Source organism: Mustelus asterias, chromosome 27, assembly GCF_964213995.1.
Source record: "Mustelus asterias chromosome 27, sMusAst1.hap1.1, whole genome shotgun sequence".
In the NCBI taxonomy this organism is placed as follows: Eukaryota; Metazoa; Chordata; class Chondrichthyes; order Carcharhiniformes; family Triakidae; genus Mustelus; species Mustelus asterias.
The window spans coordinates 6,348,501-6,361,480 of NC_135827.1; the positions used below are offsets into that span (position 1 = coordinate 6,348,501).

At 45.9% G+C, this 12,980-nt stretch overlaps 1 protein-coding gene across 1 annotated transcript in view; it reads right to left on the bottom strand.

Annotated features, from left to right (window-relative positions):
* Positions 1–12,980, bottom strand: part of LOC144479886 (CMP-N-acetylneuraminate-beta-galactosamide-alpha-2,3-sialyltransferase 4-like) — a 93,283-nt gene that overhangs the window by 16,416 nt on the left and 63,887 nt on the right. The window contains exon 9 of the mRNA XM_078198925.1: positions 140–271. Coding sequence (XP_078055051.1) covers positions 140–271 — 132 coding nt within the window. The remainder of the gene's footprint in view (positions 1–139; positions 272–12,980) is intronic.

Here is a 12,980-nt window from a genome sequence, read left to right on the forward strand (position 1 = left end):
AATTTCCACTCGGTCTTTAGCAGATAAAAAATCTACAACCTTTCCTGTGTTGTTACTAACATTTCCAAACTTTTGGAGATTCGGATTTCTCTGGCAATAAACACCACGTTTACAGATCAGGACAGAAACACAACCTTACCCATCTAATCATGTCCGGTTTCTCCAGTAACTTTGCCGCAGCTTGATACATATAAAAGGGGTTCAGCAACCGCACCTGAGCAGGATCCAAATTCTTTACAAAGGCTGGCCTCCTCCAGAATCCTGACGTTACCTAGTGTGAAAAATATTCCTGCATCAGTATTAAAAAGAAACATTAAAATGTGAATGCACGGGCAGACGTGTCCCAGCATCACCTTTCATCCAAATATGTGAGTAACTTGAAGAGAGGGTTCAACCAGAGCTTTGGATGATCCTTGTCTCAGGCGCTCTCACGCTGTCCAACACATGTGCCAACATTCTAAAAAAGTTTCAGTCTTCTAACTGTAATGAAGTGTGCATCCTTCCTGATATTATTGTGTATTGAGACCGGGGCATCTGGATGAAGCCTGCTACAGTCGTACGCCCTGTGACTGAGACCCTATTTCAGAGCATGTTGGGGAAATGGTCAAGCTGGTATATTATCTTCAGGTCATGCCGGGACCTGCCTCACTGGAATGCTGAGCAGAGTTGCAAAGTCAGGCCGTTAATGGGATGGACAACCAACAAAAGAGGCGACCATCGCAAGACTAGATCATGTCTCACAACTAATAAAGCAAGAGATAATCACAAGATGAGATGATGGGTGCAAACGTACTGGTCATTCATGCCCCTCTCCTGCTGCAGCAAAGCCGGAGAATTTGGCATCCACCCAAATCTCCGCTCACTGCAATGAGATGGGAAAATCCAGCTGGCGTGAACGGTGGTAAAATTCCAGCCAATGTCTTAAGAAGAAAGAACTGGTGCTTCAACTGATTGTCGGCGATAACTGTAGAGCAATGCTCATGACGAGAGGACCTCCAGAGACTACAGCCAAGAGAAGAACCCTAATGTGGAAGTGGCCTGGCCAGCTGCCTGAGTACAGATAATACCAGTTAACTCTGGATGACGAACCAGAGATCAATGTGAGCACTTCGACCACTGTAAATGTCATCCACTTTGGTACCTTTAATGCTTAATGTTTACAATAGTGCAGTAAAGCCAATGGACAGGACCTTACAACGTCACTCGTCTCAAAACCATAAAATCCCATCGAGGTCAACGGACATTACTCATGTTCTGCCCCTCGCCCGCTCCGAATCCTGTGGTGGGCGGGATGGAAAAGGCCTGGCCATTATTTGTGCGCTATTGTATACTTGCCTACTTGGTGCTTATCTTGGGCGGCACGGTGACACAGTGGTTAACACTACTGCCTCTCAGTGCCAGGGACCTGGTTCAATTCCCGGCTTGGGTTACTGTCTGTGGGGAGTTTGCACGTTCTCCCCGTGTCCGCATGGGTTTCCTCCGGGTGCTCCGGTTTCCTCCCACTATCCAAAGATGTTCTGGTCAGGTTGATTGGCCATCCTAAATTGACCCTAGTGTCAGGGAATAAGCGGGGTAAATATGTGCAGTAAACTGAGTGGAGCCTGGGTGGGATTGTGGCTGGTGCAGACTCGATGGGCCGAGTGGCATCCTTCTGTACTGTAGGATTCTATCTATGATGGAAACAGTTGCAATTTCACACTGAAATTAAATCACGTCTTGGAATCATTTACCCGATCACGTTTGTTGTCCTTTAAACAAGGAATGTTATGGCAACAGTGAGATAGGAAGGTCTGTCTGAGTTTGTGATGAAAATGTCTGTGAGAGTGTGTGTTGGAAATGGCTGTGTGAGTTTATGATGGAAATGTCTGCGTTAGCCTATGGTGGAAATGTGTATGTGTGTGTGTGTGTGTGTGTGTGTGTGTGTGTGTGTGTGTGTGTGTGTGTGTGTGTGTGTGTGTGTGTGTATGTGTGTGTGTGTGTGATTGAAATGTCTGTGAGTTTATGATGGAAATGTCTGTGTGGGTGTTTGATGGAAGTGTCTGCGTGAGTCTCTATTAGAAATGTGTGTTTGTATGTGTGTGTGTGCGATGAAAATGTCTGTGTGAGTTTATGATAGAAATGTCTGTGTGAGAGTGTGACTAGTTGGGTTGACTGGGGAGAGCTGGTGGACAAGGTTTATTTTGCCTTTCAGAATGTTTCTGATATTGTATCACGTAGCAGATTACTATGTGAAGTTGAAGTGCAGGTGATTGTAGGTAAGGTTGATAGAAAGCTGGTTAGCAGGCCAGAAGCAAGGTTTTTCAATGGGCAGGCAATGAATAGTGGGGTTCCGCAGGGATCTGTGCTGTGACCCCAACTGTTCAAATTGTTTATTAAAAAGTTGAACGAGGAAAGGAAGTGTACTAACTCCAAGTTTGCAGATGGTACAAAGTTGGGTGGGAGGGTGAGCTGTGAGGAGGATGCAGAGTTGTTTTTGTGTGATTTGGACAGGCTGAGTGTGTGGGCATCTGCATGGCAGATGCAGTATAATGTGGATAAATGTGAAGTTATCAACTTCAGCAGCAATAATAGGAAAACAAATTATAAATTGAATGCGTGTAAATTGAGAGAGGTGGACACTTACCTTGGTGTCCTTGTGCATCAGTCGCTTTATGCCAGTACGCAAGTACAGCAGGCAACAAAGTAGGCAAGTAGTCTGTTGGCCTTCATAGTGAGAGAATTTGAGTATCGGGATAGGAATGTTTTACTGCAATTATATAAGGCATTGGTGAGGCAACATCTGGAGTATTGTGTGCAGTTTTGGTGTCCTTATCTGAGGAAGGATGTCCTTGCTATCGAGAGATTACAGCGAGGCTGATTCTTGGGATGGCAGGTCTGTCATATGAGGAGAGACTAAGTTGGTTAGGATTATATTCACTGGAGTTTAGCAGAGTGAGAGGGGATCTCACAGAAACTTATAAGATCCTAATAGAGTTAGACAAGGTAGATTCAGAAAGAGTGTTCCTGATGGTGGGGGAGTCCAGAACTAGGGGTCATAGTTTGAAGACAAGGGGGAAATCTTTTAGAACTGAGGTGAGGAGAAATGTCTTCATCCAGAGTGGAATGGGGGGTTGTACTATAATCAAATAACCAACGGGAGAGTTTGGTGTCCAAGAAACTGCTGGCTACTTTTTTAACCTCACTTTTGAAATCTGGACCGCTCTCTCTGCGAGTCAGTTCGACGGTGGATGGGAAGGTGCCATCCTGATACGTCAAATCCCGTTCGACTTCTTGAATCAGGTGACCTCCTGGCTGGTGAATGCCGGTCCAATGAGACCAGCACCTCTGGGATCCCATGCATCGCAAATGAGGTGCGAAGTTTCTCTCCCGTTATTGTTGTGGTCGTCGAATGCACCCTATGGACGTCCATCCACTTTGAGTGGGCATCCATTATGGCCAAGAACATTGAGCCCATGAATGGGCCTGCATAATCCACGTTCTGCTGAGTCCATGGTCCACCCGGCCATTCTCATGGGTATAGGGAAGCTGCTGGCAGCAACTTTTGTCCTTGCTGGCATTCCTGGCACCGACCCACAAGCGCCGCTGTGTCTGCATCCATTCCGGGCCACCAAACATAGCTCCTGGCCAGTATCTTCATTATGGACACCCCTGGATGGCCGGGATATTGTTCAGCCAGTACGGCACGGCGGCCCTGACTCGGAACTACCACTCATGCCCCCCCCATAGCAGTATTCCATCTTCTACCGTGAGCTGCTCTCTTCTTTCAGGGTGGAATTGGGGCTGTACCGGCCTTTCTGTTTCCCCATCAGTACTAAGTGTTTAACGTTTGCGAGTATGGGGTCCTTTTTTCATCCAAAGACAATTATCATGTGCAGCCACTGGGAGAATAGCCAGAAAATTCATAGCCATTACCGTCTCTTCTCCTTCGGGTACCATCGGTGGGGTGTTTGCTAAAGGTAGCCTACTTAAGACATCTGCAATTGCTACTCGATTTCTCAGCTGGTGCTCCAGCTGATAGTTGTAAGCTGCCAATAATAATGCCCACCACTGGATCCGAGCCAATGCTATCGGTGGCATTGCTTTCCTCTTAATGATCCCAGTAACAATCAAAAATTTCCACCCATAAAGATATTGATGAAATTTCTTCACTCTAAATATTCCCGCCAACCCTTCTTTTTCAATACGGGCGTACTTTCTTTCTGCTGTACCCAAGATCCTGGAGCCATGGGCTATTGGGCATTCCTCTCCATTCTTCCATCTAGGTGCTAAAACTGCCCTGATGCCATATGGAGATGCATCACAGGTTAGCACTAACTCTTTTCTAGGATCATAATATGCTAAGTCATTCGACGATGAAAGCTGTTGCTTTATTCTCTTAACAGCCAGGTCTTGACGGGTCCTAAGCTTGACCCTTTTTTAATAACTGGGGAACCAAGATGGAGGCCCAGTTTGGTATGAATTTTCCATTGTATGTCACCAGCCCGAAAAATGACCCATAACTCCTGGATTGAGGTGGGAGCCGGGCATCTTTAATCGCCCGCACCCAGTCTTCCAAAGGATGTAGACCTGACTTATCCACTTTATAATCCAGGTCAAGATAGATCATGTGAGATACCAGGAAAACACATTTTCCCCTTCTTAAGCACACGACGGCTCTTGAAAAACAACTAAGGACTTCCTCCAGGTTCTGTAGGTGTTTTTGTTTTACCCTTAATGAGAACGTCATCCAGGTAAATGGCCACCTGAGGTAAACCTTGTAACACTTCTCTCCATTGTTCTCTGGAAGATCGAGCAGGGCGACGATACCCCAAAGGGAGTCATGTGTATTGATAGAGGTCCTTTAGTGTATTGACCGCGGCATATTGCTGCGAACCTTCATCAAGCTGCAACCATTCCAGGTGGATTTCTCTCAGCCAGTTTCACCCCATTATGCTCAGGCCCGAGCCCTCCACTACCATTCATGATAGCCTAACCAGTTGCCTTTCGTAAGAGACAGGAAGAATGGTTGTACCCACAACTCTCAGAGGTTCTCCTGTATGGGTCTTGGCGAAGTCTTGGTTAAGTTTAAGAGTTGGAGTCAAGTACGAATTTTACTGAGCACTGATTCTCCTTCCACAGATATGGCTGCACCTGTATCAACCACCATTAATACTGGACACCCATTTAATCCTACGGTTATCTTAATTGATTCCGATTTGGACATTGCTATGCAGTTTAGTTGTTCCTTGACAGATGCAGGTGAGTCTTCCAGGGTGGACACAAGCCTACATGTAATTTTCCGAAATCTAGGTATTGCAAACTTATTTTGCTGCTCTGACTCTGCATACCGGCAGCAGTTACAATGCCTTGCCGGGCAGGATTCTGAAGGGACTATTGGCTGTCTGATCGAAGTTTGGCTTTGTTTTGTGGTTGTCCTGTGGACAGACCTGGGTTTACTTGTATCTGGATCCTTTCTGAGGGTGGCTGTATAATTGGCTGCACTCAGGTGGCAGTCCCCTAACTCAATTGAACTGGCGTGGGTGTCCACTTCCATCAGGATACCTTGCAACTTATATGCCCATGAGCCACCTATTCCAAAGGTAAGTCCAGTTGTCGTGCCTGTTTGTAGTGCAGTCGGGCGTCTTCCAACAGTTGTTTTTGGATAGTCACGTTATTTACCCCCACATACCAAACGGTCTCTTAGCATCTCATTCAGCATCAACCCAAATTCACAAGCTTCTACCAGATGTCTCAACCTTGTTATGGAACTCGTGACAGACTCCCCCATCTCCTGGATTATCAAGTAAAACCGGTACTTTCTCAGGATCAGAGGTGGCTTAATGTCATAATATACCTTCACTGAGTCAGCCAATTCCTAGAAGGTTTTGGTATCTGGTGCCTCCAGGAAAGTTAAGCTGCGGATAACGGCAAATGCCGACAGTCCACAAGCAGTCAGAAGAATGACCCATTTCTTTTCATCTGCCGCAATGTCATTAGCCCTAAAAAAGTAACAAATACGTTCCACATATTGGGCCCAGTCCTCCACAGGAGAGTCAAAAGAGTCCAGTTTCCCAAACAGAGGCACGATGCCTGAAACAACTTACTCCAAGCAAAGCCGGCTGTTAACGAGCAAGTTCTTTTTCCTCATCGCCACTGAAATAACTCTTCAAAGGCCGGTGTCGTTTACCTGATTCTCTTTATTTACAAACTCCATTTCACTCATAGGGTGCTCCTGGTACAATATCAGAATACAGAGTGCCAGATGATCTGACAGTCCAACTTTCATATACACATGAGACTCCCTGATTGGGCAGGCAATTAGGACCTCAATCAGGGAGCTCCTACTTCAAGAGGCCAACCTCTAGTACCTCATTGAAGTCATTACATTCACTACCACAGAAAGCAGTTGGGGCCAAAAGTTTACTGATTTCAAGAAGGAATTAGATATAGCTGTTGGAGTTAACAAAGAATCAGGGTATTGAATTTGATGATCAGGCATGATTATAATAAATGGCAGAGCAGGCTCGAAGGGCCAAACGGCCTACTTCCCATCCTATTTTCCATGCATTTTTCTATATCTGCATGAGTAAGTGATGGAAATGTTTGAGTGTGTGTGTGCGTGTGTGTGCGTGTGTGTGTGCGTGTGTGTGCGTGTGTGTGCATGTGTGTGCATGCTTCGGCCCATCGAGTCTGCACCAACACATGAAAGGCCCTGACCTGCCCACCTAATCCCACTTGCCAGCACTTGACCCATAGACTTGAATGTTATGGCCAGGTACTTCTTAAAGGCATCCCGCCTCCACCACCCTCCCAGGCAGCGCATTCCAGACCCTCACCACTCTCTGGGTAAAAATGTTTTTCCTCAAATCCCCCCTAAACCTCCCACCCCTCACTTTTAACTTGTGTCTCCTCATAACTGACCCTTCAACTAAGGGGAATGGTTGCTCCCTATCCACCCTGTCCACGCCCCTCATAATCTTGTACACATGGAACATAGAACATAGAACAGTACAGCACAGAACAGGCCCTTCGGCCCACAATGTTGTGCCGAGCTTTATCTGAAACCAAGATCAAGCTATCCCACTCCCTATCATCCTGGTGTGCTCCATGTGCCTATCCAATAACCGCTTAAATGTTCCTAAAGTGTCTGACTCCACTATCGCTGCAGGCAGTCCATTCCACACCCCAACCACTCTCTGCGTAAAGAACCTACCTCTGATATCCTTCCTATATCTCCCACCATGAACCCTATAGTTATGCCCCCTTGTAATAGCTCCATCCACCCGAGGAAATAGTCTTTGAATCAGGTCGCCCCTCAGTCTTTTCTGCTCCAGAGAAAACAACCCAAGCCTCTCTTTATAACTTAAATGGCAACATCCTGGTGAATCTCCTCTGCAACGACCCCAGCCACCACCACCCCCCCCCCCACCCCGTCCCACCCCCAGTGCAATCCCATCCTTCCTATAGTGAGGTGACCAGAACTGCACTCAGCACTTTAGCTGTGACCTCACCAGAGTTCTATACAATTCCATCATGACCTCTCTGCTTTTGTAATCTATGTCCCAATTGATAAAGGCGAGTGTGCCATATGCCTTTTTCACTACCCTGTTAACCTGCCTTTCCATCTTCAGAGATCTATGGATAAACACGCCAAGGTCCCTTTGCTCTTCAGAACGTCCCAGAGTCAGACCTTTCATAGTATACTTCCTTGTCAAATTACTCCTTCCAAAGTGCATCACCTCACACTTTCCAGGGTTAAATTCCATCTGTCACTTATCTGCCCATTTGACCATCTCGTCTATATCCTCCTGTAACCCAAGACACTCAACCTCACTGTCAACCACCCGGCCAATCTGTGTGTCATCGGCAAACTTACAGATCCTACCCCCCACATAGTCATCTATGTCATTTATATAAATGACAAACAATAGCTGTGGTACACCACTGGTCACTGGCCTCCAGTCACTGAAACAGCCATCTGTCATCATCCTCTGTCTCCTTTCGCTAAGCCAATTATGAATCTACCTTATCAGATCACCCTGTATCCCATGTGCATTTGCCTTATTAATAAGTCTCCCATGTGGGACTTTGTCAAAGGCTTTCCTGAAATCCATGTAAACTGCATCAACCACACTACCCTCATCCACACACTTGGTTTATGCTCAAAAACTTCAATCAAACTTGTTAGGCATGACCTCCCTCTGACAAAACCATGCTGACTATCCCTGATCAAACCTTGCCTCTCCAAACAGAGATAGATTCTCTCCTTCAGAATCTTCTCCAGTAGCTTCCCAACCACAGACGTGAGACTCACTAGTCTGTAGTTCCCTGGCTTGTCTCTACAACATTTCTTAAATAGTGATCCACATTAGCTGTTCTCCAACCCTCTGGCACCTCCCTGGTGGCCAGAGAGGAATTAAACATTTCAGTCAGAGCTCCTGCAATCTCCTCCCTTGCCTCTCACAACAGCCTGAGTCACAATTCATCTGGACCTGGAGATTTGTCCACTTTTAAGCCCGCCAATACCTCCAGTACCTTGTCATTCCCGATGACAATTTGCTTTAGGATCTCATAGTCTCTCTCCCCGAGTTCCATAACTACCTCCTCATTCTCATGGGTGAAGAGAGATATGAAGTATTTGTTTAACAGCCAACCAAAGTCCTCTGCCTCCATTAACAGATTTCCCCTTTGGTCCTTAATGGGCCCTAATCTTTCCCTGGTTATCCTCTTCCCATTGATATACTTATAGAATATCACAGGATTTTCCCTACTCTTACCAGCCATGTATGTGTGTGTGTGTGTGTGTGTGTGTGTGTGTGTGAGATGGTAATGTCTGTCTGTTTTTGAGTGAGACACAGCCAGAGTGAGGGTGTATTTTTTGGGAATTGGGAGAAGGATGGGTGTTAAACTTGCAAGGCTTTTGTTTTTTTAAATTCTTTCATCTGGTTGACAGTTTAATAAGGTCGCTGACTCAGCTTACTATGTGGCATTTAACTGTCAATCACCTGAAGTCTAAATATGGTCTAAGGAGGTGTAAATTACTCTATAACTAGTGTGTGTCATTCTAGCTCATCTGAATCATCTTTAAGAATGTGCACTTCCAATGGTCCCTTTCTTAATAGAGATGAGGTGAGTGGAGATGATTCATACACTAGTTAAGGTTCAACAGTAATCATCACCTCTACATGCCCTACCTGGGCCTCGGGTAACTGACGGTTAACTGAAACGCAGTCAGCTGAGTCTGCTCCCTTATTAAACTTTTAAACTTGATCTTACAAAAGTTAAAGAGAAAGACCAGGAGGAGGCAATGGCCTCGTGGTATTATCGCTGGACTATTAACCCAGAAACTCAGCTAATGTCCTGGGGACCCGGGCTCGTATCCCATTATGACAGACAGTGGAATTTGGTGTCAATAAAAAAATGTCTGGAATTAAGAATCTACTGATGACCATGAAGCCATTGTCGATTGTCGGAAAAACCCATCTTGTTCACTGATGTCCTTTAGGGAAGGAAATGTGCCGTCCTTACCCGGCCAGGCCTACATGTGAATCCAGAACCACACCAAAGTGGTTGACTCTCAACTCGGGCAACTAGGGATGGGCAATAAATGCTGGCCAGCCAGCGACGCCCATGTCCCGTGAATGAATTTTTAAAAGTTGCTGTTTAATTCTCAATCAACAAAAGCACACACTCACTCATGATGTGCTCTCTCCCACTGCTTGTGTGCAGAGCACGCTGATTGTGCATTTTGTGCACTTCCAATGAGTGAGCTTTACACATAATCAGTGGGAGAGAGCACATTGTGAGCGAGACGCAGCCAAAGATGCAGCCAGTTTTTGGAAATTGGGAGCACAGTGGGAATTCAGGAAAGAGTTGCTGTTTTGGCTTTTGAAATTTTTAATTTTAGTTTTGCACTGCTGCAGGTTAGGGTTAGGGTTAGAAGGGAAAGAGAGCTAATTGGCAAGTATTGGCCGGGTGAATAGGGTAAGTATTTTTGCGCTTTATAGTTTGTACGGGTACGTCTATAAAACTGAGGGGCACAGATAGACCTTTCCCCTTAGCAGAGGGGTCAATAACCAGGGGCATAGATTTGTGTTAAGGGGCAGGAGGAGACTTGAGGAAAACCTTTTTCACCCAGAGGGTGGTGGGGATCTGGAACTCTCTGCCTGAAAGGGTGGTAGAGGCAGGAACCCTCACAACATTTAAGAAGCATTTAGATGAGCACTTGAAATGCCACAGCAGACAAGACTATGGACCAAGTGCTGGAAAATAAGATTAGAATAGATAGGTGCTTGATGGCCAGCACAGACAAGAAGGGCCGAAGGACCTCTCTCTGTGCTGTAAAATTCTGACTCTATTCCTCTAAGGGCTCTATTCTGTGGTAATGAGGACGAGGAAAGTATGACCCTAAAATAATAGATATTATTTGAATCTAAGCATCTTCCAACAGATTTAATTGAAAGGAGTAATTCATAGCACGAGAGCTCAAAGCCATGGTATGCTCCTCATGCTCCATGTGGGAAGACTGGACCATTTCCAGTGCCCTGGGCCAACATGTGTTCAGGAAGTGTCTCCAACTGCAGCTCCTGGAAGCCTGAGTTTCGGAGCTGGAGTGGCGCGTAGGGAGACTGGAGCATCCGCGAGATGGAGAGTACAGTGGGTAGCACATATAGCAAGGTGGTCAAACCGCAGGCTCAAACTCCACAAGTAGAAGGGGAATGGGTGACCACCCAGCAGAGCAAGAGGACTATGCAGGCAGTGCAGGAATCTCCTGTGGCTCTTCCACTGCAAGACAGATATGCCTCTTTGGATACTGCTGAGGGGAATGGCCTCTCAGGGGAAAGCAGCAATGCCAAATGTGTCACACTATGGTTGACTCTGCTGCACAGTAGAGGAGTAAAAAGTGTGAGACTGTAATAGTTATAAGAGATTTTATTGTAAGGGGAATAGATCGGCATTTCTGTGGCAGCAAAGGAGACTCCAGGATGGAATATTCGGCGACAGGACATTCTGGAGGGGAAGGGTGAACAGCCGGTTGTTGTGGTACACATTGGTACAAACAACTTAGGTAAAAAAAAGGGATGAGGTCCTCAAAGCAGAATATAAGGAGTTAAGAAGTAAATTGAAAAGTGGATCCTGAAAGGTAGTGATTTCAGGATTACTCACAGTGCCACCTACTAGTCAGAGTAGAAACAGTAGGATGTATCAGATGAATACATGGCTGAAGCGATGGTGTGAGGGGAGGGTTTCATATTTGTGGAACCTCTGCAAACTGGATGGGTTACACCTGGATAGGATCGGGACTGGTGTCCTAGGGGGAGTATTGACTAGTGTGGTTGGGGAGGGTTTACAATAAAATGACAGGGGGATGGGAACCTATGCAAGGAGTCAGAGGAGGGGGGAATAAGGAGAAGAACAAAAAACAGGAAGGGGAATAGAAAAAGTGGTCGGGAAAGAAATCAACGGCCAGAATCAATTAAAATCAGTTAAAAGTAGTAGGACTGGAACAAGTAATGTTACAAAGACAAGCCTGAAGGCTTTGTGACTTAACGCACGGTGTATCCACAATAAAGTGGATGAGATAATCACGCAAATGGGTGTAAACAGGAATGATATAGTCAGGATTACGGAGTCATGGCTGCAAGTTGACCAGGGACGGGAACTGAACATCCAGGGATATTCAGTATTTGGGAAGGACAGATAAAAAGGAAAAAGCAGCGGAGTTGCATAGCTGGTTAAAGAGGATATTAATGCAATAATGAGGAAAGATATTAGCTCTGACGATGTGGAACCTGTGTGGTTAGAGCTGAGAAACAAACGTTAAGCGGCAAAAAACATTCGCAGATGAACCACTAAACTGTAGTGATGAGTTGGGAATGGCATTAAACAGGAAATTAGAGATGGATGTGATGAAGAAACATCTGTAATTATGGGTGACTTTAATCTGCTATAGATTGAGCAAATCAAATTGGTAACAATACCGTAGAGGAGGAATTTCTGGAGTGTATCTGGGATGCTTTTCTGGACCAATATGTTGAGGAACCAACTAGCGAGCAGGCCATCCTAGACTGGGTGTTGTGTAATGAAGAAAGAATAATTGGCAATCTAGTTGTGCGAGACTCCTTGCGGATGAACGACCATAACATTCTTCATCAAGATGGAGAGTGAAGGAGTTGATTCAGAGACAAGGGCTGTGAATCTAAATAAAGGGAATGATGATGGGTATGAGGCTTGAGTTGGCTATGATGGATTGGGAAACATTACTCAAAGGAATGATAGTGAATAAGCAATGACAAACATTCAAACAGGAAAGTGACCAAAACATGGATTGCAAGGAAACGTAGAGATAGTAATAGATCCAGGTAAGAGGCAAACAAATTGGCCAGAAAAACACAGCAGAGCTGAGAATTGGGAGCAGTTTAGAATTCAGCAAAGGAGGACCAAGGGATTGATTAAGAACTGGAAAATAGAGTATGAGTAAGCTTGCTAGGGAAAATAGAAAGTGGCCAGGATACTACCAGATCACCCCAACCATCGATGGGCAGAGCGAGCCAGTAAAATCGTGCGAGAGCCGAGAAATCAGAATCACGCCCGATTTCTCACCTCTCGCCATCTTACGAGAGCTGGAATTTTGGTGAGGTCAGCCTCTCGCCAGAAATGGGCAAGAGGCTGAATAAATTATTCAAATTTATTATAATGTGAATTTCCATGTGTTTAGTGAGTCTGGAACTCGCTTGCCATTATGGCCTCATCGGGAGATGTTCTCCCCGGTGAGGAAAATACCTGCTCCCCATGAATACGGAACAGTCATGTTGACCTCTCCAGTGAAACCAGAGGCCATTGAGGCCCCCCGGGGAGGCCGAGGGTGAGGGCGGTGTCCCTTGGGCAGTGCCAGCCTGGCAGTGCCAGCCTGATACCTTGGCACTGCCAGCCTGGCACCTCAGTAATGCCCACTGGGCAGTGCCAGTGGGTATGGCCTATGGGGGCAGGGCTAAGGGGCA